At 40.2% G+C, this 23,724-nt stretch overlaps 1 protein-coding gene across 1 annotated transcript in view; it reads left to right on the top strand.

Annotated features, from left to right (window-relative positions):
- The window catches only part of LOC110002393 (phosphatidylethanolamine-binding protein 4), a 50,217-nt gene extending 30,125 nt beyond the window's left edge, over window positions 1-20,092 (top strand). Inside the window, exons 5-7 of the mRNA XM_020657994.3 lie at window positions 13,440-13,485; window positions 14,057-14,173; window positions 19,886-20,092. Coding sequence (XP_020513650.2) covers window positions 13,440-13,485; window positions 14,057-14,173; window positions 19,886-19,977 — 255 coding nt within the window. The 3' untranslated portion in view covers window positions 19,978-20,092. The remainder of the gene's footprint in view (window positions 1-13,439; window positions 13,486-14,056; window positions 14,174-19,885) is intronic.
- The last annotated feature ends 3,632 nt before the right edge of the window (window positions 20,093-23,724 follow it).

The raw sequence follows: 23,724 nt of genomic DNA, 5'->3' as shown, positions 1-23,724 counted from the left end.
TGCATCTCTTTTAAATCTGCATTATTTAAGTAGGCCTGCTGTGTGTCAGTCAGTGTGCTACATTGATTTCTACCGTGCTATCTGTCCTGGATATATCACAATTACTCTCCAAGAAAACAGGGACAACCTGGAAAGCCCTCTTTGATCCAGTCTGTCACACTATAGACTAGTAGGGGTGAAAAATAAAGAACAGATTGGACCTTCTCCATGCAAATGCAGTTTTAAAAACCAGTAGCTCCGCACGCATAAAGGCGCTTCTTTTAATATGTGCCCCCTTTCTTCACACCCACGACCATTGTGTATAAAATCCTGTTTTTCCTGAAAAGATTTCTAGTCGCAGCCGCAGACAATGTTCCCCCACACAAGCTGTCGTCTTTGTCATACCCCCCCACCACCACCACCCTCCCCTCCACTTCAGTCAGTAAAGCAGGATCTCTGGCAGTCGGCCCTGCGTGCAAATTCATGCGTTTCAGGGTACAGGTGGGGGGCTTGCTGGAGTCTACCTACCTGTTTCCCTGTAAACTGGTCAATTTTGACTGACGTGGACATGGAGTGGAAAAAAAGCGGGCTCGGAAGCCAGAAGTGGAGAAATGGGCGGGTAAATGAACAAATGTCAGGGTTAGTGGGGGGTTGCTGGGGCCCAGACTGGAAAATGTTTCCTCACAGGGGTGTCTCTTGATAGGGTACAATGAAGGGGAGTGAGGCATGCTGATAAAAACAACTCACTAACAATTATGCTCACCTAAAATAGCCCTTACTTAAGTATATAGTATGCTTGCCAGTTAATTGTACACAAAAACAAAGACTTCACTAAAGACCTCCTGCAGCCAATGTATTTTCTTAGATTTTGGCATGATAATTAAGTGTGACAGCTATGCAAAGCTGGCACATATCAGTGGCCTGTCTAACTCTATGTAATGATTATGATTGTTTGTTTTCCAAAAGTTGTTCTGAAGTTTAGAATTAGAAAACCACAATATAGGACTTGAAACTGCAGTATATATAAAAACTTGTGTGACGAGAGTGAAATTGTGTATCGTGAAAAGGGCACTTGTGCAGGGGATCAACTGTGATAAATAAAATATTCTGTCCAACATTGTTAAAAGATGGTAAACGATGTTTAAAAATCTTCTTTAAACAGAATGTTTGGCACTGCTCTGTTTCATGAATATTAAATGATGATTATTTCTATTTTTGTTTTATTTAAGTACTTAATAATAAGAAAAAGGCACAAGCTGAGTCCATTCTGTGCAGATTAAAGCCCATTTCTGTTCTGAAAACAAGGATCTGACTGAATTGGGATTTAATGACAGCGTTCCTAATATCCTCAGAAATAATTATTTTCATAATGGGAAGGAAAGAGCCACCATCAATACAATGCATTCAGAAGAAGCCAATATTTAACCACCCATCCTTGAATAATTTGTGTACAATTGCTGCATTTCCTCTGGATTGTTCTCTGGATTTGTTCAACTTGTGCTTATTGATATGCTGTAGGACTAACAACCGTAAAATCTACTAAGACCTCTGATCTGTACTATTGACCATTATCATAGCCAAGAGGTTTCTTACAATGTGGTATTTTTATGCTACAGTTTGTGAGAAACCTGTTTACATTCAAGGGTGCTGTATAGTTCACTTCTCTCCGCTGCTCAGTCGGATTCCTAAGCACTGTATAGATTTCTTTCAGCTGATGAAATTAAAAAGACAGCAGTGTGTGTGTGGTGTGCCTTCCAGCAACGCGATTTGCCTGTGAGTTCACGATACGGGTTGAGAGGGGAGTTCCTTTGGGGGGGATTAAATAGCTCCCTCTCTTCCTTCCCTCCTCCCCTGCCCTCCATACTTGCAGAACACAAACAGCTTGCAGGGCTGTACAGTACTTGTACAGCATGTTTGCCACAGTACTGCTCACAGGTAACAATAAGCCAAGGTCAAAGGTTAAGAGGGATTGTGGAGCTTGGATTTCTTGTGTGTTCCTCTGGCAAACATTGTGCATGCAGGCAAAGGAAACAGTGCCCATGGTATTGCTGGGAGAAAGTGAGAAAGTGAGTAAGTTGGCTTGGAAGAGAAGGGGTGCTTGAAAAAGACCAAGACCAGGGCCAGTTTCACTGAGATATTTTGGACTGGCCTGTAAGGTTAGGACAGCCTTAGCTTTGTTTTCTTAGACAAGTTTAATACCAGTTAGTCAACTAACATAACTAATAAGCTTTAAACGCCCTAAGAGCCTACCTTCCCTTCTAGCAACAGAAGTTACTGAATCTGTCCTTGAAAAGAATGGCAACATAAATGGTTTGTTTATGTAAAATGAAACATATACATATATATTTTTAAAATGGTAATAAAGTAACAGAACGGTTTTATTTAAGCTTTTAAATGTTTTATTTCAAATGCTCAACGGGATGACAGGTCTAAAACCCAAACTGGATAATAGGTCTCAAACAGAGAGGGATTCTTTTCCGCTACCCCAAGACACCCCTTGCGCACATCACTATCTCTGAATAAAAGGCCTTTAAGTTTGCCGAACCATCACCAAAGGAAGATGCCTGTAACCTGAAGAAAAGGGACTTCTACATTCTCAGTATCTTGTGTTGCCAGGAGATGCCAGCAATCACTAAAGAGTGGGGAGACTGCAACCCTTTCCCCCTTGGAAGAGAAATAGTCTTTGGTTAGAAGCACTTGTGGACTCTGGAGGTGTGGGTTACTTTTCCATTAATCTCTTGCCAGAAAACTGTCTCTTCCTCTCACCAAGTTTTCCAAGGAATTGAGCCTATAGAAAACCCCATTGGTGATGGTGTAGTCCTGTTTCAAACTGCTCCCTTACTGTTAACAATGCAAGATTACCACTATGAATACATTACTCTCTATATTAACAAGTATCACATTAAGTATCTTATACTTGGATACAAATGCTGCCTCTCCACAACCCTCGTTCTCGTTGAGTAAAGCTTCTCTCAACTCCAAGGAGGTTTTGGTACCTGCTGTTCTCACCAGCCCGTCACAATCACAGCAGTTATAAACAGCTGTTCAAACTTGTCCTGTCCAAGGATCGGTCTCAACTCTGAATCATTCATATTTCCATGACCTGGCTGAGGTCTCTGATAAACAGAGACGTTCGGACTATTCAACCAAGTTGCAGTCGAGGAGATGGAGCGGCTGAAGAAGCATCATCATGCAGTGAAGCTGAAGAAATGGCCTCGGTCATGTTCTGTCTGTTTTCATATTGGTCTAGCTCATGCAGTCTAGGACTGGCCTTACCTTACCACTGATACTTGTCGGCACCAATCAGCCCCAACAGTGAATACTCCTCTGACTTGATAAGAGGGTGGTTTTGATTTGGTGGTGGCCATTATATATCAGGTATCAGTAATACCAATACCAAAGCCAGCTTTGGAGCTAACGACTCTATTCACTTACCTGCATACATTTATCAACATGCATGTTCAAAAGTATAATTAGCTTAATGTACTAAATTAAAAAAGTAAAGGTCTTGCGCAGCATGATACCCCTTCCAGAGTTACTATGTATTTTATTGAATGGGTATTATCATAGATGCATGCACATATACAGTTTGTACAGTTTAGTGTTGTAGATTTTCTTTTTCTTTTTTGAAAATGTTTAAAACAGAATCAAGTGAAAATTGTTTTGTTATGCCTAAAAAAAGAAAAAGGTACATCTAAGGTTTTAAAATGCCCAGGATTTCCCAGATGAACAAATATAAAGAAAATCATTTATACCTGAGATAGTCAAAACTATTCTCTTTTGAGTAACTGATGAACTTGGATGTCTATCTGAACTCTGAATGTTGGTTTTATTGAAGCTTTAGAGAAATTCTGTCTTTGTAAAACCAGATCCCTTCCTCCGTCAAGCTCTTTGAATAGGAAGGAGATTATCCATTTAATCTCTTAATCATGCACACTGTATACATAGTTGGTACTGTGCCTAAAACCTGTGTCCTGAACACACGTATCAAAGCCACCTTTTGCATTGAATCCCTCTACCCCCCCTCCCCGACTAATTCAGGTTAGAGCTGACACTGTTACACACTTTTCTCTCCAGCTGTCAGGATATTATACCCTTGGTGCCCTGTTAAAATGAGACCCAGATCAATGGTGCATTAAATGGAATGTGGAAATATGTAGATTCTAAAGTACAGCTTTTTAAAAACCCTCATTCCCACAAATGTATTCATAATAAAGGCAGGCGTTTCATAACATCAGGTTACTGTACATTTTGCACAGTATATGCTCCCCAAAAGTAGGAATTAATAATGAAGATGCTTTTTGGCCTGAAAATGCTATCTGAACAATTATGTACTTAGTTTCTTTCAACAAATGCATTCCACATTATTGTTTTGCCTCATAGCAAAGCACCCAAAAGACTAAAACCTTTCATTTCAGCAAAGGCCGCTATTGGTCACCGTCAATAAAAGCATAAAAGCATTTATTTCCCACGTTTGTCAAATTAACAGCATACTCCATCTCCCATAGGACTTGTAAGGTTCATTAACCTTTCTGTGAAGTGGGACAGGTTTCCAGCAGTTACCATAACCTCTGTCTCGCTTCTGCCTCAATTATAATAGAAGAATTAAACATCCAGTGATTCAAAACAGTAATGCTGCCTCTTAAATCCCTTTGTACCAGCTCTCAGTTGTTAATGACTAAAGACACTGAATGAACTGTAGAGTTATCAACAGATAAAACTGAGGACAGAAGCATATCAAATTGCTACTTTTAACAGCAGGGATAACTGACAGTACATGTTCCCTTTTTTGTTTGACCGTCAGATTTCAGTGTTTAAAAATGTATTGTTAATACTCAAATTTGTAAGTTGTCTTTGTTTTATTGGAAATACAAAATATTTGATTAATATTAAATTAATCTGTTGTGAAATTTAAACATAATATCACATCTATGTTGAAACACTGGGATTTGTGGGATTACCGAGTAACTGTAAATAGAGTGAGTATAACTTAAATGTTTCCATTTTCTACCATTCTCCCAAAGTCAAAAGAATACTGAAGACTGACCTTGAACTAATTAAATGGTCAATTACACGCCTGTTGATCACTTTTAATTTCCTAATAATTAGATTAATTGTGTGGGCAAAGAGTTCGTTTTCTTGTCCACCTACTCCTCCTTCATCCTACGCTTCTATTCTTCTTTCGTTTTCTCTCTCCATGCCTGTGCCCACTGCGTTTTGATGTTTCTTATTTTGTGTCACTGTTCACACGTCAAAAAATATCTCACATATATACCATTAACTTTTTAAAAAGGAATTATCTTTCTCTTCCTCTATCACCCCCTTACATCTACCCCATCACCTCATATATTTTTTAAAAAACAAGCATGAGCCTGGATGTATTTGTATGAGTTTACTATCTCTGGATTTTTGGTCTTACCACCCCAAACCACTGTGATCACGCAGCAGCAAGGCCTCCTGCTTGTGTGTGCGTGTCTACTGATGCTCCTTGTAGGCAAGCTCCGGCTGGGATTTTCCAGTGCCACCCCCGTCAGTGGGAAGCCCTATAAGGGGACATGTCAGCGCCTTGTTTGCTTGTTGTGCTGATGAAGCTGGGGGTGGGGCGAGTGGGCAGCCTTGTTCAGGTTCCAGGATTCCCTTTAAAAATGAGTCAGTCAGCCCCCACTCAAACTGACTGTTACCTTGGGAACTCAGGCTTGGGCTTCCCTCAACAGTAGTTAAGTACAGACTCATCAGCACCCATACTTGCTAACACACACACAGGAGCTGTACAGGCTTGGAAGCAGCACCTAGGTTAGATAAAAATTATCTTATTAAAACGTTCTCACTTTGGCCTTTACTCTGCCCTGTTAGGCCCAATCTGCTCTTTATGAATGAGATGACCAACCCAGCACACTACAGCTCGCTTTGTTAAATGTGTAATGTATGCAAATTAGACTGGATAGATGAGTCTAATAATGAGTTTGGCTGGCTAGTTTCTTAAGCCAGTGGTTTGAGTAATGGTATGTTTCCCTGCTAATGAGCCCAACCAATGTAGTGTAGGGTTGGTACATCACAGTGTGTCGGTTGATGTCAGTGATGGCTGGAGTTCGCTTAATAACTGGACTGTTTGTGTTTCAAACTCAGTTCATTACCAAAGCCAAATGAGTTTCGTTACTAAAGCCATTAGTCTAGCAGGCTATTGGTAACTGGTTTAATTTGTTGATGCACTGAAGCAGATCATGGGTGACTCCCCCACTCGCTTCACCCTGTCCTGCCGAGGCCACTCCTTTCTGCTCAGTTGATCACCATTAGGTTGCTTTACCAACTAATCATCCAAGACTCCAAGGCCCACTTACCTTAAACAGGGCCCTCAAAGACTCCAGAATTAATTATTACTACGCTTTATGGCTCAATTGATTCACTATTGTCAGTTTCATTTCAAGGTAATTATTTTCATTATGACATGAAAAAAAAGACAATTGGAGTAAAACCACTACCATATACGTTTTAATGTTCTGTGTTAACTGATGGGGTTGGAGCTAAGCGGCAGCTACATTAATATAAATGAATGAATATGAAATAATGAATGGAAAAACAAACATACCTTGCACATGCTATAACTGCTAACAGTACCATACGATACAACATACCAGCTGCTTGGCCGAGAACTACGGTATTGGTCGCCTGCTACAAAGTAAAGGCTGGCATTCCTCCCGGTAAATGCAGGTCTTGATTGGGCCAAAGTTGTTTTTTGTGCTATATTCACCTATCAGAGAAAAACATTTGTGACATGCAAAGGACACACAGGAGGTTTTTTTTTAAGAACACTGGATTACCTATGTGAAAATTGAGTTTGCACCAGTTGAAAAGGTGAAGCCGCCTGTTAGCTTACCTCTTAGGTCATTCTTTACCAGCTGGTTCAGTCTTTGCATACATATTTTGACTCAGTTATTTAACAGTATATCAGAGGTTGATGCCCCTTACCTAAATAAATTCCAAATAGATAAACTGTGGTTGCTTGTCTGCAGTAATAGAAGCCATTCAGCAGTAACTCACTCTTGTCTGTGAACATGCAGGTTGCAATTGATTGTAATAACGAACTTCACTGGTCTGTTTGATTTAAATGACTCCCACAGAAAATAATTGGTTGTACACTAAACCATAAAGCTCCAACAAAATGTGGTCTTAGGTCATATACTGTATATATAATTATTGATGCATAACTGTGGAAATCACTTGATGCAGCTTCCAAAAGTAGAGCAGATTGTAACTGCATTATTTACTGCTGAGGGCTTTTATCCATAAAACACATCAGCTTATTAGTTTAATGTGTTTTTAATAGTAATTGTAAACTGCAAAGTTGCTAACCAAAGGTTTCATTTGATCCATTGACAAAAAAGTACAATTACCCTCCTCTGTAGTGGATCAAGTATCAACAATAGAAATACATAAGTAAAGAACCATATCCTCCAAAATAAATTGCCAGTATAGTTACTTTTTAGTGACTTTCTAAAATTGCTTTTTAATTACTGTTTAATTGTTGCTGGTTAAAACATATTCTGGTTATGGTTAATGTCAATCCTGAGAGAATTTGACCAGCACTTTTGACAGCCTTAAGCACCTCCTGACAAAGATGGACCCAAGCTTGGGGATTCCAGGTTATTTTCAGTGCTGAATTTGGTGAGGGGTGGAGAGTTAATTCATTTGCGGGTTACAGAAGCCCGACATACCAGTGAGGTATTCTGAGTGGTTAGTGTCCTTTGCCTTATGTGGCTTAATGGTCACAGGAACCACTAAGTGTGTGTGGCTGCATTCTTGCCAAATGGTGAGCATCTCCTGGCCTCCAAATCTTAGGAAATTCTTATAGTCAGCAGCAACGTATTTGCAGTTTAAAGAGAATCCTGCATTATGGTACACTTGAATAACAATGGACATATAAAATTGAGGATGGGCTGATGGTTGAAGACGGAGTGTTGAATAGTATTCTAAGTACTTCTATTGAATTCACTGCTCTCTTTTCCCCCCATAATAAAGAATCTTTTGATCTAGTATTTTTAAATCCAGAAATGTTGTTTAAATTGACGATGTTATGCTTTCTCTGGATAACTTAGTACCCTATTTTAGCAGTCATGTGTTTCTTTATGCCACTAAAGAGGGGGAAAAACTGTGTTTAACCTGCGAAGTGTGAGGTTCCTTATGAGACACATACTTTTAATTCACAATAACCCTGCAAATGAATGGGCTGATTTCTGAGGCGAAGATGAGGAGGCAGTCATAAGCACTTGGCTTGAGTGGAATAGGCGAGGGGGGGAGGAGTGGCTGTGGCGGTACAAGTCCAGCCTCAGAAATAGAGCTGTGAACACCATCTGTCATGCTCTCTCTCCCCGTCTGTTAGCCTGACTGCAAGTAAAAGGGAGAATGATGCTCTCAGAACTGCATTAGAAGGACGTGGGTGCTGGTTGTCGTAGGTGTGGGTTTACAGGGTGTGCAGCAGAGGGGGAGGGAAGCGGTGGATATACAAGGAGGTGCATGAGTAACCGACAAAGGGAAGCACTCACCCACACAGAGAAAGAAAAGGGTTCTTGGGCAAGTGGGTATTCCTGGTGAAACCGCACCCCTGTGCCTACCCACCACCTCCTCACGGACTCCTACCTATTGGCTCTTTCCGAGGATTCCTAGCGGAAGTTATGTAGACATATTATACAAACTCACAGCTCATCTTCTTCTTTAAGGCCTGGAGGAGTTTACAGATCACGTATTGTTGAGCAAACTTACCCTACTTAAGGCAGCCACTTTTAGACCGATCGGAAGTGCATCCAAGCAAGAATATGTGCTTGGTTCAGAAGAATTTCCTTTTCTATATACTTTATTAGTCCTGAGAGGAATTTCCAGAGCGACATTCAACAATTTCACGGCAGATAATAATGCTTCTGACTGAACTAATTCTTACTCTTTGTTTTGATTATGATAAATTAGTTGGTCTGTATCAGCCTTCACACAGAACAGAGAGCCAGAGTTTTTGCTCTGAATATTTGTGGTTGGAGTGTCAGGCTGTTACGTGACCCACAGAAAAAGCTCTGCTGCAGTGCTTTTTCCAGATTATTCAGAATTATTCATCACTCATATCGTGTAGGTTGTTTGGGATCCTTTTTGCTTTGACTGAGTCAGTGTAGTCAGTAAAACAATGAAGGCAAGCAGGGCCCCGATGAACAACAGAAAGAGAAAGGACGAATGTGTACAACATGACTACATTAGATATGAAGAGGTTACTAGCTCCTATATAAACAGAGCATGTAACCTTCAGTGACACTTGTTTCATTAACATTCAGGTTCAATCTATATATGGCAATGAAAACTTCTGATACTGACTTCTATATTTATTGTCACTATGCTGATTTCTATGATTGCCCTATCCAGACTAATCCCAGATCAGCCGTACAACAGTTTGTAGGGACTCTCTCTGCATCTCACTTCTCTTAAAGATTGTCTCCTCGCTCCTCTGTCTTTTTTAAGGGCCACTTACCTGGGCATGTGTTTCCTGTTGGGGTCTTCAACTCAAGGCCCTCCGTCTGAAACCTGATGTCCCTACTCACTACACCCCCCTGCTGCCACAAACACCTCAGTAGATGTCTGAACAATCTGCAGCGTTGTCAACACAGTATAAACAATATTGAGACCCTCAATTTAAAAACTCAGGGACTATTTTCTAGACTTACTGTTGCAGTTGGTTTGAAATACAATCAGTGATAGTGTTCAGCATTGAATTTGACCTGTAACAATAACATTTCAAAAAACGAGTCAAAACACTATACCTAGTCTCGTCCTCTGTGGATTTGGGTGTCATAATTTCCTTTAATAATAATTTAATTCTAACTGGTTCTTGGTCATTCCTTCAAAACGAATCCTCCTCCCATGAAAGATTGACAGGCTGTCATGTATTAGAGTGTGATGTTCCTCTCTGTTTAGTATGTTAAGTAACAAGGCCATTTTGACACTTTCAGTTTTTATCTTGGTCAGTTTCTGCCTCTCCCACACTCCTCTGTGTGATTCACTGTCACAGCTACAGGAATGGGTATTCCCCTAGTACGACGATGCAAAGCATAGTCACATTTTGTTTCACCTAATAACTCTGGAATTAGCTCTCTCTCTCTAACAAGATTCAGTGATTTGCATATTTCTTCTGGTACTGTTGGAGGATGAACCAAAGTCAAATGATTGTCAGGGTTTAAGGATTGATGGGAGAAACTATTAACTAGCTACTCACTGACATTTGTGATGCTGTAGTTTTACATTCGCCTTTTGAGCTCTGTCTTTTAATTTAAAAAAAGTATAGTTAGCAAGTATCTATAAACGACATCACTGTGATATGCACATACAACAACAGGAAGGTCAAAATGGAAATACAGGTGATAAAGCAATATAAAATCACCAAACGTTTGCTTTTTTTGCTGTAACTGTAGCATTCAAAGATGGGGTTAAAGAAGATGGTCCACCTGTGGGTCGCTTCTGCTTTGTTTGATTATGCATTTGTTCAGCATACTTGTGTATAAAACAAAAAAAAAACAGTAACACCATTCACTTCTGTAAAGTCCTATTCTGGATATCCAAATGAAGGCACTTAATCCTCACGGTGTAAAAATGTGAAATGGTCCTGCTTTAATTGGGGAGCTCTACAGTGTCGGAGATTTGTAGTATCAACACTTTTGACTTTTTTAAACCCTGAGCTCAAAGTTTCATCCTTGCTGAAAAATATCATTGATCCAAGATTAACTTCATCAATGCATGATGTGGCTTTTGATTCCCCCATCAAAGCTGTTATGGATTTATTATATGAAAAACTTCTTTCAGTGAAAGCAGCAATAACGCCTGTCAGCTGGAGACCATAGAACTCAAATGTGAGACCCGTGTAAGAGCTTGTTCATGAGCTCATTGGTGGGCTTTACAGACTTTGTGGGAGCCTTGTAATCAGATAATATCCTTAATTTTTTTATGACATCATCATCCCAGCTTTTGCATGGGTGGGGTTTACAAGAAAACCATTCAACGGGCTAAAAAGACATTAAATCAATTGAATAACGTAGAATTGCATTGTCTTCCACCCTGTCAAGTAAAAAGTGAGTTATCATTTTAATTTCAGTACTTTTACATTGTCAGTGTTTCACTCTAAGTTACCCCCATGTTAACATTTATCCAAACTTTGCCCTTCCAAGAAAATTCTCCAAGAATAAAATAATACACTTATTACAGCCCTTACTTCCAGCTGAACCTTTCAAAGGGAACATAATTAACACAGCAAGCAGCTGTCAGTCATTTAGCGGTCAGAACTTTTCACGCTCTGTGCCCGCCCCCACAGCGGGGTCCCTGAGGGAGGCTCGCCCACCATGTGAGAAAGTCCTGTAGATTAGTGTGAGGGGGTCCGTCACTCCCCAGTGAACACCAGAACAAGAGTCAGAGGCCTCAACACTGCCTGGTTTGTCACGATGTAAAGGTAAACCACTTTAACACCTAAAAATAATTACTGTTTAGATTTGAATATTATGTGAATGGGACTATACTTTAATGCCAATTCTTCATTTTATTGACTTGACTTTTATTGTTTGGCTGAATACGAATGTCAGATTCATTTGCTGCTGTTTTCTCTTGATGCTTTATAATGAAATTAAAAGGGCAGGGGGTGCCACGGAGAGTGAGCGAGAACCAAGCACTAAGATATGGGAAAATGTTGCATGCTCAAATGTTGACTACCTGTTGCTATGGCAATGGGTTTGGATCCTGCGGGCTGCAGGACTCTTGCTATTTCTAAATAAAGCTTTTTTTTTTCCTCTCACTGATCAGCAGATGAAGATCCTCACAGTTGAAACTAATCTTCTGAATATTTTATCAGTCTTTGTAAACACTGGTGCTCTGCTCTCTCTTTCTTACTGCTGAACCTTCTAAAGAGCAGTTTTAAAGAAGAGAGGATGAACAATAGAGGACACATGCTCTGATACTGCTGCTACATTTCCCACATTAAATAATTAATATTTGTAAATGAATCATTACAAAGTGTATCTCAGTCATTCTGGCATACACACTATGTGCTTATGACTATGGAGTTGTACATTTGTATTTGGCACTAAATACCATGGCAGTATTTCATCAGCTGCCAGTTGCAGAATTTAAAAAAAAAAAAAAAAAAAAACACAACCTCATTTCATATAAATTTTTACCATATAACTAAGATTTTTTAATCTATACTTGTCAGGAGTATAGAATGAATTTATTTTTGAGAATATACATTGGAGGGATCATGTCTGGCTTTCAACAGTGACATATTTTGTATCCTATTTTCAAGTGAGATCATTCTACCTCAGAGCAAAATGTGTTTTTATCATACCCCAGATGTCTTAATGAATAAACTCCACAATTTACCATTCTACAGTATGTTCTTAGACTGCATCCGGAAAGTAAAAGGCAGCTGGTTGTTCCTCAGCCCCTGTAAACTCTTATTTTTGTTTTATTCTTGATGTGTTCTTCATGCAAACTCAAATGTCTGCAGAAAGATCACAGGAGTTCAGAGAAGAGCCTCTTTTCCTGCCTGTCTTTTGTCCTCACACGCTGTCTAGTAACACAGTACCTCTGTCACCCTGCGGAGGGAGCCTGTGTGTGCAGAAATAGGTGGTTGAACTTATACTTGATGCCCGTGATGGGGACTTCCATGCTTACCTCAAGTGGGTTTTGGGCCATTTCTCGGACAACATATTTGGTCTTTATCCTCCCACTCGAGGATTTTCGTAGCCATCTTGCTTTAAGCAGCCAAGTCTGTTAAACAAGCATTCCTGTGTGAGGTGCCTGACTGTGTGCCTCGTGGAGCTGGGGGAGTTTAACCTGACAAGTATACAATAGAAATGATTATGAAAAATATCATTGCTTCACTTCAGGTAACATGATATCTGTCACTAGGCAACAGAAAGTTAATATACAATTAATAATATGGGAAATTGCTTCCTGGAAATCCTCTCACTGTTTTAATTTGCTGAGGAAATGTCTTCAGATATGAATATAACAGATCTTTCATATATTTGACTTTCACACATTTTTATCAACAGTTTTATAAATTGTCTGGTAATGGGGGCTTCATGTATAGTTATTTTTTTATTACCAGCTATCAATTATTATCTTCTTCTCAATCATCAACTCTGTGTACTTTTGAACAATACTTGCTAAAATCACTCACACAACAATATCTAACATAGTGAGAATTAAACTGCAGGTTGGTCTGTAACAAATAGATCTTCTCCTTCATCTCTTGTGTTTGTACCGTGGCTGATAATTCAAAGACTAACCACAGAGCTAAGTGTTCACAGAATCATTCTGCTGTGGAAGAAGAAACGAACATAAGCATTGAGTTTTATTTTGTTAGTTTTTATAACATTTGTCTTACCTTCAAAAATGTTCAAATAGGTTATACCTGTGTGTTTCTGTGTCTGTTTTATCAGGGCAATGCACTGAAGAAAGGAGAGATTGAAGGGAAGACCCTCACTGGTGGGTATGGTTTGCAATAAATAGTTAATTTTAAAAGCTTGTCTATGGACTTTTCTGCTGATTCCTTGATATTTGAAATATAGATAGAATACACATACAATACACACAGTTTGATTTATGTGCACTGTCCATAGTCAGCACAGTCAGTATGACATTTATAAATACATTTATTTAACATGTATTTTAATGACATAATCCCTTTTAGTTGTGGAGGCAGCATGATGTTGTTGTATATTTTACATTTATTGTTTGTTTTGTTTTATAATCATGTGAGTCCAGTTAAGCCCTTAAGGTTTTTAATGTGTAACATTGAAGTTGCTCCAACTTTTTTTAGTTCTGCATCTGACATGTCTGAGTGCTGTAACAAGTGTTTTAGTACAGCAGACAGTCAGACATGAAGTTTTTTGTCTTGCAGAACAGGTATTAAAGATCATGTGCGACATGCGAAAAAAATAGAAGTCCACTGCACCACAAGTTCATGGTTACAACTTAATGGAACCATCGTGACCACTGGTTAATCGTAACTTTAAAAAAGCTACTCCATTGTTTCTCGTGTTGTTTTTCCCTGCAGAATATCATCCTCCAACCCCGCCTAAGAAGACTGGTTTGCACCGCTACCAGTTCATGTTGTTTGAGCAGCCTCCAGACACATCGGTGTCCCTGGCTGAGAAGGAGAGTTCATCCCGCGGTAATGACTCAACTCACCAGCACCTTCAGTTCACAACATTTTGGTCACTGCAGTATCATTCATCATACACCAACACTAGCTGTTGAATCAGCATTAGAGAGATAACAACAAATCATTAAAAGTCAAAGCTTGAATGTTTCCTCTTAAATTACCGACGTTATTGTATTTTGTCCTTGTCGTTTTTGTTCTTTATCACACTACTGCAAGAATTCTTTTTAAGCATCAGCAAGTAAATATTTATATTCTTAACACAAAGTAGGAAGTTGTGTCATCTGACAACATAAGAATGATTTAGGTATTGCCTCATTTGTTTGAGTGGGCTTAATCCTTTATTTAGAGTGACGTGTTTCCGTATTAACAAATGTCTGTATCTATTATTAGTGATTTGATTTGTTACATAATGTACTGGAAATAAACTCCAGCCAGACCACAGAAACCCACTTATCTCGCTGGTGTGTACATTAAGAGTAAAGCACAAACAGTTATGTGTATTATGAATAATTAATCGAAGCATTCAAAAAAAAAGATGATTTTCTTTTCAGATGTTTCAGGTTAACAATGGACATGTTAATGAGTTTAGTGAGTAAGTCTGCTGCAGTGTTGACGCCTGCGGGGTCAAGACGAGTATTGTCAGCTCCCACGCACACCTGCACGTGTCTGTCTGACCACGTCCCGTTAACCTCAACCAAACCTGAAATCTGTTTCCTCCATGTCCACACACATGAATAATACCATATTCAATATATCTATGTGATATCAGATGGTTTTGTACCTTAGTCGTGCTTGCCTAGCAGAAGTAAGAGTTTTTGTTTTTCCAGCTTTTCTGACTTTTCCTTCCCCTGAATAAAAGTCTCTTGAAGGTTTGGGAAACTTCACCTGGATGTTCAAGTACAGCACCTCACAGGAGGCGTGCCCGTCTGTCTGCTCTACTCGGGTCACAGCCGGTGATTTGAGGGGAGATTGGGGCGGTTTGAGACTTCAAGCGCTGTGGACGTGAATGAGTGAAGCTGCCAGTCTCTGTTTGAAGTTTTGACAGCTATGTCAGCAAACAATCGAGGCACATTAGTTTGAAGTCTGTTTGATGTTGATACCTCTGGAAGAAAATAAATGTCAATAGAGATGGAATTTGGAGTATTTAACATATCCAAAATTCAGATTTGGGAAGAAGAACTCCTATCAAATTGTTATTGTAGTCACTGTGTCAGAACTGGTTAAGCTGAAGAAAATCACAGCGTGAATAGTTGCCTGCTGTTTGGAATATTTTAATATCATTTTTGGGCCACATGATAAACTGGAGCATCCTCGTTTCTGCTCTGATACTGTAGTTACGCCCACATTATGAAGCGATTGAACTGAGTGGATCCACCCATCCTTAATCTACTGGATGAGTTTAACTCGCGCTGCTGTACTTCCTCTCTCCTTCATACTACTCTCTCTATTCAAAGGAAATTAAATTAAAATATTCACTCTTGGATAATCAAATGTTTATTTGATGGGTCAATTTTGAAGAGGTTAACTGCCCTTGAAAAGAAGGGAATGGCTAAAGACTGTGACATATTGAGACTGAAAGCCTAGTCCTTCTCTATTAATAGGAAACATTTCAATTTAATGTTTTTTATTGGCTTGGTTGATTTCTGTGTCGTACCTGCTGTTTTATTTTTGGCTTCTACTTGGCCGTGATGATCACGGAATTCCTGCTCAGACAAGAGGAACGGAGGGAATCCCACGTCTCCCCACCTCCTCCGTTAAGTATGTTCACTTATTAGCGTCTGTCCTCCCTCCATGTGGCATGACACAGAGAGCATTTTTCATAGCCCATGACATTAATTGATGTGATTTGCAAAGGGGAGAGCATTTAGTCGTGGGTGGGAGACTCCTAATGATCGTTTTCCACTTCCAGTCGCGCAGTCATTGACTCAATTTTATTGCAAATTTGTCGTCTTTTTTTCTTTCATCTCTGACCATCACTTGAGTAGTAAAGTGGGTGAACAATGAGAGGTGGAGCAGGGCTGTTGTGAGGACTGTGGGAGTCTGCAGTGCCTCCTGTGTTAAGGTTATGAATATGGGTCAGTGAACTGACGAAGACAGCTGGTTTGTGACACAAGGAACTACAGGGGGCTTCGCTCTTGGCACGGGGCACAAGGGCGTGATCGTGGGGGAATCCCCTTCGCTCTGGCTCAGGAAGGCTGTGCCTGACTGAAGGCTGCCCCAGTGCCAGAGTGGGGGGCAGGCAGGGGCACACAGGCCCTCGTGATACTTGTTAGCCACTTGGCAAGCCCTCAATATGTCCTGCGACTGTTTGGTGCCGCCAAGTCATTTTGTCAAGGGAAACAGTGTTACAAAGCCGGGGAGAGAAACGATGAGGCCTTGAGGGAGGCTAACCATTGTTGTTTCAGCTAACAAGGTAGTTTGTACATACATTTCTCACACATCCTCCCCCTGTCTGCTTACTTAAACCTTACAAATACTGATCAAAAAACATCAGATAGATTTTTAAATATTTACTAGAAAACAGATGGAAAACCTTGAGATCCCCCCCTTGAGATTCTGTGGTAAATAATAAGCAAGAGGATGAACGTGACTCCCATGTTGTGTTAATGAACGCATCACAGTGGAGTTAGCTGCTGGATGCTACACGTTGCTCATCTTGCCTCCGAGAGCCCCTACTGCCAGCTCAGCACACTCCACAGTAATTGAAGCCATTTGCAGTGTTGCAGTGTGGTAATGGGCAGATCCATGTCTACCACCCACCCACAGCCTCTACCATTAATCAGAGCTGCGTGGAGTCAAGAGAGCCAGGATTTGGTTGCTACAGCAGGCCTGAGCCTCAGCCAGGAGTCGGCTGCCTTCAAGGAACACTTTGACGTGTTAAATTTTGGCTGGTTTGGGTTTTTTTTTTTTTTTTTAGTTGTTGTTCTTATCTTAAAGACTGCTTGTTAAGGTTGAAGTTTCTAGAGTTTTCTGAACTCCCTCCATCCAGAGATCCACTGCTGAAATGAGTAATAATTGATGACACCACATTGCAATGTCGGAAGTTATGATTGTGAAAGGACATTTTCACTCACTGTCACGAGCAGTTGACCTCATGGATGATTCTTTATCAATGCAATGATCACAGATAAATCAAAAATGACAAAAGACATTAATTGCAACAATTAATTGAATGATCTTAAAAAAATATGAATTAACAATTGTTCAGATTACTAACTGTTTGGATCATCTAGCAATGAAAATGGGAATTACAGGAAAAATACAAAAATGATTTTGGCGATATCACAGATGAAAAATCTACTAACTGATAATAATTCAATATGTGACGAATCTCTGAGGATAAATATGGAGTCCCTCGCATCTGGTAACAACATATGGTGCTATTTGACGGGAGTCTGAGATTTGAAGCCAAGCGCTATGACATCGTTCTTGAACCTGGGTACCTCCTCAGCAGCCAACCTCCCTGCTGAAGCCTCTTCAAGCAAGACTCATATCTGGTCTAGAGGTGATGACCTCTGACCCCTCCCCCCCATCCACGTAGAACATCCCCTTCATAATGACAGGACTATGAGCATGTTGTGATAAAGCTCAGTGCAGTTCTAATAAGCTCTGATTTGACTCCTCTTACTCTCCTGTGATGAACAGGTTTACTTGGTTTGGAGTATTTTTGAGAGACTATAAGAGGTTTAACAGGGACACCGCCCACACCACTAAATGTAGCAGCTCTGTGTCACCTCACAGCAGTCCTGATCTTCCTGCCATACCCAGACGGAGCAGCAAGGTGGAAACAAAAGGGAAGGCAGGAAGACTTTAACATCGCCCTCAGGTCCTACACTATCTGTCCTTTCCATGAGCAGGCAGATGGGAGAGGTGGAAACACGTCTCCTCGCTACAAACACACACCAGCCTATTTTAAGGTCACTTGTAAGTCTAGGCATTTGCAGGGTAGCAGCCAGTGTGATAGCACTAGATATTGTGAATTTGCCTCTTCTTGGATTGCGCCCAATGGTTGCACAGCTTTAGACAGGATTATGTGTGTAAAGCCTTACAAGCAGTGCCTGGTTTTGACTCCCGACGATCGTTACAATAAAATGATCTTCAGTGTGACAGTCTCTGTTAGAGGAAATGTTGCCTTACACTGCTGTGAGGCAGGTTCTGCCTATGAAAGGTTAAGAGCAAGTTTTACCTTTAATGTATGAAATCTGTCATGAACCATATCCCAATAGTCTGTGTAAAGTCCATCACCCAGCTGCCTCACCCCTCAGCTTTTAGAGGAGTTTGAGGATCTACAGAGGCGGTGAATTATCTCCCACTGAAGCACAGGCCAGAGGGGCCACAGGGACCATGCCCTACAATACGGACAGGTCACTTGATTCCATTGCCCTCACTTGATTATCAGAGCCCTTTCTGCAGTGACCTGGCAACATTCAGGTACTCATCTGCTTGTCTCCCAGTTATTATTCAGAGTCTTTCCCAGCTGAGCTCAGAACCTGACCTGACCTCGTGGCACAGTCGAACACACCGACTGTGTGTCCGCAACTGAGGTGTCAGGCTCATAGACTAAACATGTTAGGAGGATGAAATGGGTTGCATGAGCACAAAAAAAGTTGAGAAATAATTTGGTGATAATGTAATTGACATTTAAAACTGATATATTAATATAATTTTAAAAAAGGCTGCAAAATCATGGCTTTAGTAAGACAATTTGCCAAAAATTTAAAGAATCTGTCTTACTTCTTCCTGCATTGATTTGATTGGCAGTGGTAAAGGGTATTTCTTCCCTCAGATGTCTTCCTTGGGAAGATACAAATGTTGCTCCCTGATGATGAAAACAGCCACAGCGAAGGCCTGTAAAGTAACTGCAGTAAGAAGTGAAAAACCGTAATGTTTTTACCCAGGCAGAATCAGACTCGGCTCCTAACTACAAGACCATCCCTGCTTAATATTTGGAGCATTTCAAGAGTTGGCTTTCTTTGCAAAAGATTAACTTTCTTTCTCTTGAGCATCTGTTAATGCAATCCCTGCACATACGGAAATACCAGAAAGTCAGCCATTCCCTGGATTACAAGGCGCGGCATTGTCTAATATGCACACAAACATACAATCCTTCCCTCTAGAATCTGTTGGAGTTTGCAACTTTAAAGCACACAGGGTTTTGTTGCCTTGGAATAATAATTGTAAAATTGTCTTTTTTTTTTTTTTCTAAAGGGAGGAGAAGCTGCAGGGAATCAGCGGTTTGTCAAAATCTAAGAAGTGATATTGTCATACCAGCCGGATGGCCGTCTGGTGTTTGTTTAAAAGGGGAGGGAAGAAAAAAAGCAACAGTCCAGGCAATTGAATCATATCTTCTTGCCAATACGTCCTTGCGTTCCCACCTCCATCATTACAGCAACATGTTTTATTTTCAGTAGTGCTGTTCTCAGTGACTCACATCCCAGAGCCATGTGCTGCTCAGTTAGGCCTCAGATCCCTCTAACACGGGCCAAGTGGTCAGGAGAAATGATGCTCCTGTAATGCAGCAGAGATTACACTCACATTGTGCTAAGTTTATGTAGTGTATTGTAAACATAAAATATGGACTCTTATGAACGATTGTAATTGAGCTTAGTTATTTGATATGTATTTCATCTTTATAGACTGAAAACAAACTGTCTTTTAAACACATTCAATCCAAATTACCAGAAATAATACTCTGTGTTTGTGTCTTTCTTGTCTTCACAGGTAAATGGGATCTATTGGCCTTCATCACCAGGTTTAACCTAGGAAAGCCTGTTGCCACTTTGCAGTTTCTCACCAAAAACTACGAGGACTGAAGAATTCTCAATGTCAGAAATGTTGGTGTAGAAGCATGTGTCAAAACAGTGATGTAAAATGCATTCATTCATTCTTTCCCTGAATTAAACAGTATCACTTCTTCAAAGCATACAACAGGCCGGCCCTCTTTGCCTCTATCTTATCATTCAGGTAGACAGAGATTTCCTCTTTGTGTTGCACCAGCTGCTATGTTCTTGATGTTTCTCTGTATCTCAGTGTTGTGGTCTGGAGCGTCAGATTCGGGATAGATTTTGACCTCACTGGGGATTTCTTATTAGTTTCCGAACACTGTCAGCAAGAGGAGGAAGACAGCCTGATATCACAACTCAGTGTGGAAAGAGTCGACTCTAATTCAGGGGCGGAAACACGTCAGGGCCAAAAAAAGGAAGTGGGAGGTGAAACCGAGACCGCAACACAGCCGGATGCCGGAGTGGAACTTGAACCAAAATACTCTGCAGAGAGACAGAGCAAGGGGAGGGGCTGCAGGGCCTGTGGTATGTATTGAGTGTAGGGAACTTGCTGTTTGTGTAATTGTTTATCATATTTCCATTGACCACTCTCACCTCGGTTGGAAACACTGAGCTAATTCAGGTTCTTGATTGATTCTTTTGAAGTAAAATCAGCTCTCTACATGTTGAAGTGTCCTTGAGTATAACTTTGGGACGATGAACCGGTTTTGAACTGTGCAAGGTTACATAAGAGGCCCACCTGGCAGGTCTGCAGAGGATGCTGTGGATAAACTTTTCAACCCGTTTACGAGGAGCTACTTTTCAGACTTGGAGATGCTTTGTAGAGGGTGGGTCAGAGTACCCCCCCAGGAGGAATATCGGTTTCTAACCAGCAACCCTCCTCAGGGAGGAGTTTGTATCAATACCCCAGATGTCTGAAAAAGGCTGGATTTACATGAGCCACTTTGAAGTTCTGATGATCAATCTTTAGTTGGTGGTTTCATTGACCCTAATTTGGTGTCTCATCAGTGGGCTCGGCAGGAGTAGGTAATGGAGGTTTTTGTTCCTTTGGTGGTTAAGCCAGCCTTGGTAAACCCCTATGTGCCCCCTCCATGAACTCTGGGAGATCATTGATCAGATCGTCCTGCATTCGCTTTGTTTGTTTGCCCGACTTAGCAGTCAAAGCAGCCGCATCCACAAACAATACAACCAAACAATACACACACTTAGACAGACCACTGCTTTTTGAACAAATGTGAAGTATCCGTCAGTTTGAATATCGCTCTTGACCTTGATTTACCCATCTCATATGACTTATGAAATCACATTTTGAACAATTGGCAAAGGGAGTATAATTCCACACTCATTGTGAGGCATGCCAAGTGGGAGAGCATTCTTCCAAAAACCACCTACTTGAATCCATCAGTACACCATTGAAATGCCAAGATTTGTACTTCCAAATACACTGTGCATTTTTTTCTCCTTTATAACGTGGCGATATCCTGCCAAAACAGCTGGGTTTTGCCACTCAGCTTCCTTCAATGTGTTTATTTTTACTCTAAATGTCAGGAGAGTTGAAATATTCTGATTAAGAAAAACTGACAGCTATAGTCACCCGTGCACACTATATTGTCTCTATGAAAAAAATCACTTCTCACATCCCCTGATGATATCAGAAAAGCATTCAATATTTTCTTAATTTATTCAAGTTTACATTAATTAAAAGACATTTGTATAATCAATGCAATTGCCTAACAGGCACTTAGTGATCTAATATGCATGATGACTTGAGTCTCAACTCTCTCTATCTGCTGCTGAAGAGTAGATGCATGTCACTGGAGAATTTCTGCCGTTCATCGCTTGTTGTGTGCAGCAGCAAGATGGATTTGAGTGTTTCATCTGTTCGATGCATACCTACAGTAGTCTGCAGACCACTTTGCACATCACACGCATTTGACCCCAACAGACTGATATTATTCTGCAAGTCTAAATGCAGAGATTCAGTGCAGTGTAGTCCAGCTGGAGATTTGGGTACAACCTCTGAAAAAAAGATTCTCATTATATCCTTATTTTTAAGGATTTCTTACACTTACTGATGAGGGAGACAAAGTTCTAAATAGCACCTTTTGAAAAGTAGAATGTTTGTTAAGGTGTCTGCACTGACCAAGTGTTTTAAATGCATGTTTCTATCTCTTATTCACTCTGGAAGACAGAGTTAGTCTAGAGCTGCTCTTTTTGTAAAGTGTTCTGAGATAGTGCTTTAGATAGTGTATTATTCAACACAACAAATGAAGATGGATTAATTAATTGATTACATTTTTTTTATTTTGCATAAATGCAGACTGACATAAAGTCCTAGTGATGTTCAATTTGAATCATTGCAAAAATACTGGTTGATGTCTGTACCCAGTCTGTAACCATTACACTTACAGTGTAACTCTTACTTTAACTTCATCTAAAGCAAAGATTCTCTATAGGGTCAACTCAAAATGTGATGCAGGTCAGCTTAAATAAAAAGCTGAGTGCTTTAAGAGTCTTAGTTTGTAGATTTGCAGTGTTTTTGAATCCTTTAGTTATTAGAGCATTCATCTTTGCAAACTGGTCAGCCTAATAAGATATTATTTCTCATGTCATACTGTAAGTATTTATGATAATGGTAACAGAGGCCTTTGCTTCAAAAGTAAATTAACCGTTATAATTAGAAACATTTCCACTTCTTTCAATAACAGATAGGAACATGAAATTATGCCATCCCCATGAGGCTTGGAAAAAAAACAACCTAATTTGCTTATACATCCAGAGTGCCCTGTGCGTTTTCCACTGTGCTTTCAAATGAGTCCGTGCTTCCATGGAATCCCCGTATGCAAAGGAGCCAGGATACCGCAACCCGTCGACAAACGCTGTAGGCCTGCTCCATGTGACCAAGCTCATAGTCGAGGGCATAAACCTACAACAGGTAGGTGTTCCAGGTGTGGCCGCCAACTTTCCAACCACAGAGCCACAAAAAACACCTCCCCTGAGGAGGGAAACTGCCATACAGTAAGTCCTCACTCAGACCTGAGGGAATTCTCTAGTTTGAGTCCATACACATGAGTGATGAGGCACCCATTTTCCAGGGATCTCCCACTGCATTGGTCATTGTAGGCAGCTTCCTGTGGTGGTCTAAATAACAGTTACAACAGGCATAACCTCTCATTTATGAGGACATGGTTTTGCATTACCTCATACTGTCAGGCTGTAGTATAATCCAAATAAACATGGCGAAATGTATTTGTAATTTATTTATCAGGGGACAGTGTACAATGACATTGATCTGTAGTCTCACAAAAAATAAACTAAAAAATAAACTATAAAATGATATAAACACAGTAGTAAACAAGTATATCCTGCTCGGTACAAAGTATTCAAAAAATCATTTTATATATACAATAAATGTCTGATCATTAAATAAATAATTGACCATTGAAATGATCAGTTGTGTGTATGGAGGCCTTTCACAATAAATAACAAATACTGTATGATATAAGGGACAACATCAATTACACATACATTATAAAGTGATCAAGATACTATTGCAGGTTCCTCACTTAATAAAAACCTTAAGCACACACTGCATAGTATGGAGGTGCAATCTAAGGGATCATGCAAGGCAATACAACAACAAATAAATTGAAAATTTTACACATTAATTAGTAAATTGACTTGAGCTTGTATAGGGCTTTTCTAGTCTTCTGACTACTCAAAGCGCAGGTCACACCTACCTATTCACACACTGATGACAGAGGCTGCAGTGTAAAG

Source organism: Labrus bergylta, chromosome 2 (assembly GCF_963930695.1).
Source record: "Labrus bergylta chromosome 2, fLabBer1.1, whole genome shotgun sequence".
Taxonomy (NCBI): Eukaryota; Metazoa; Chordata; class Actinopteri; order Labriformes; family Labridae; genus Labrus; species Labrus bergylta.
This window is presented reverse-complemented; position numbering and strand designations above follow the sequence as displayed.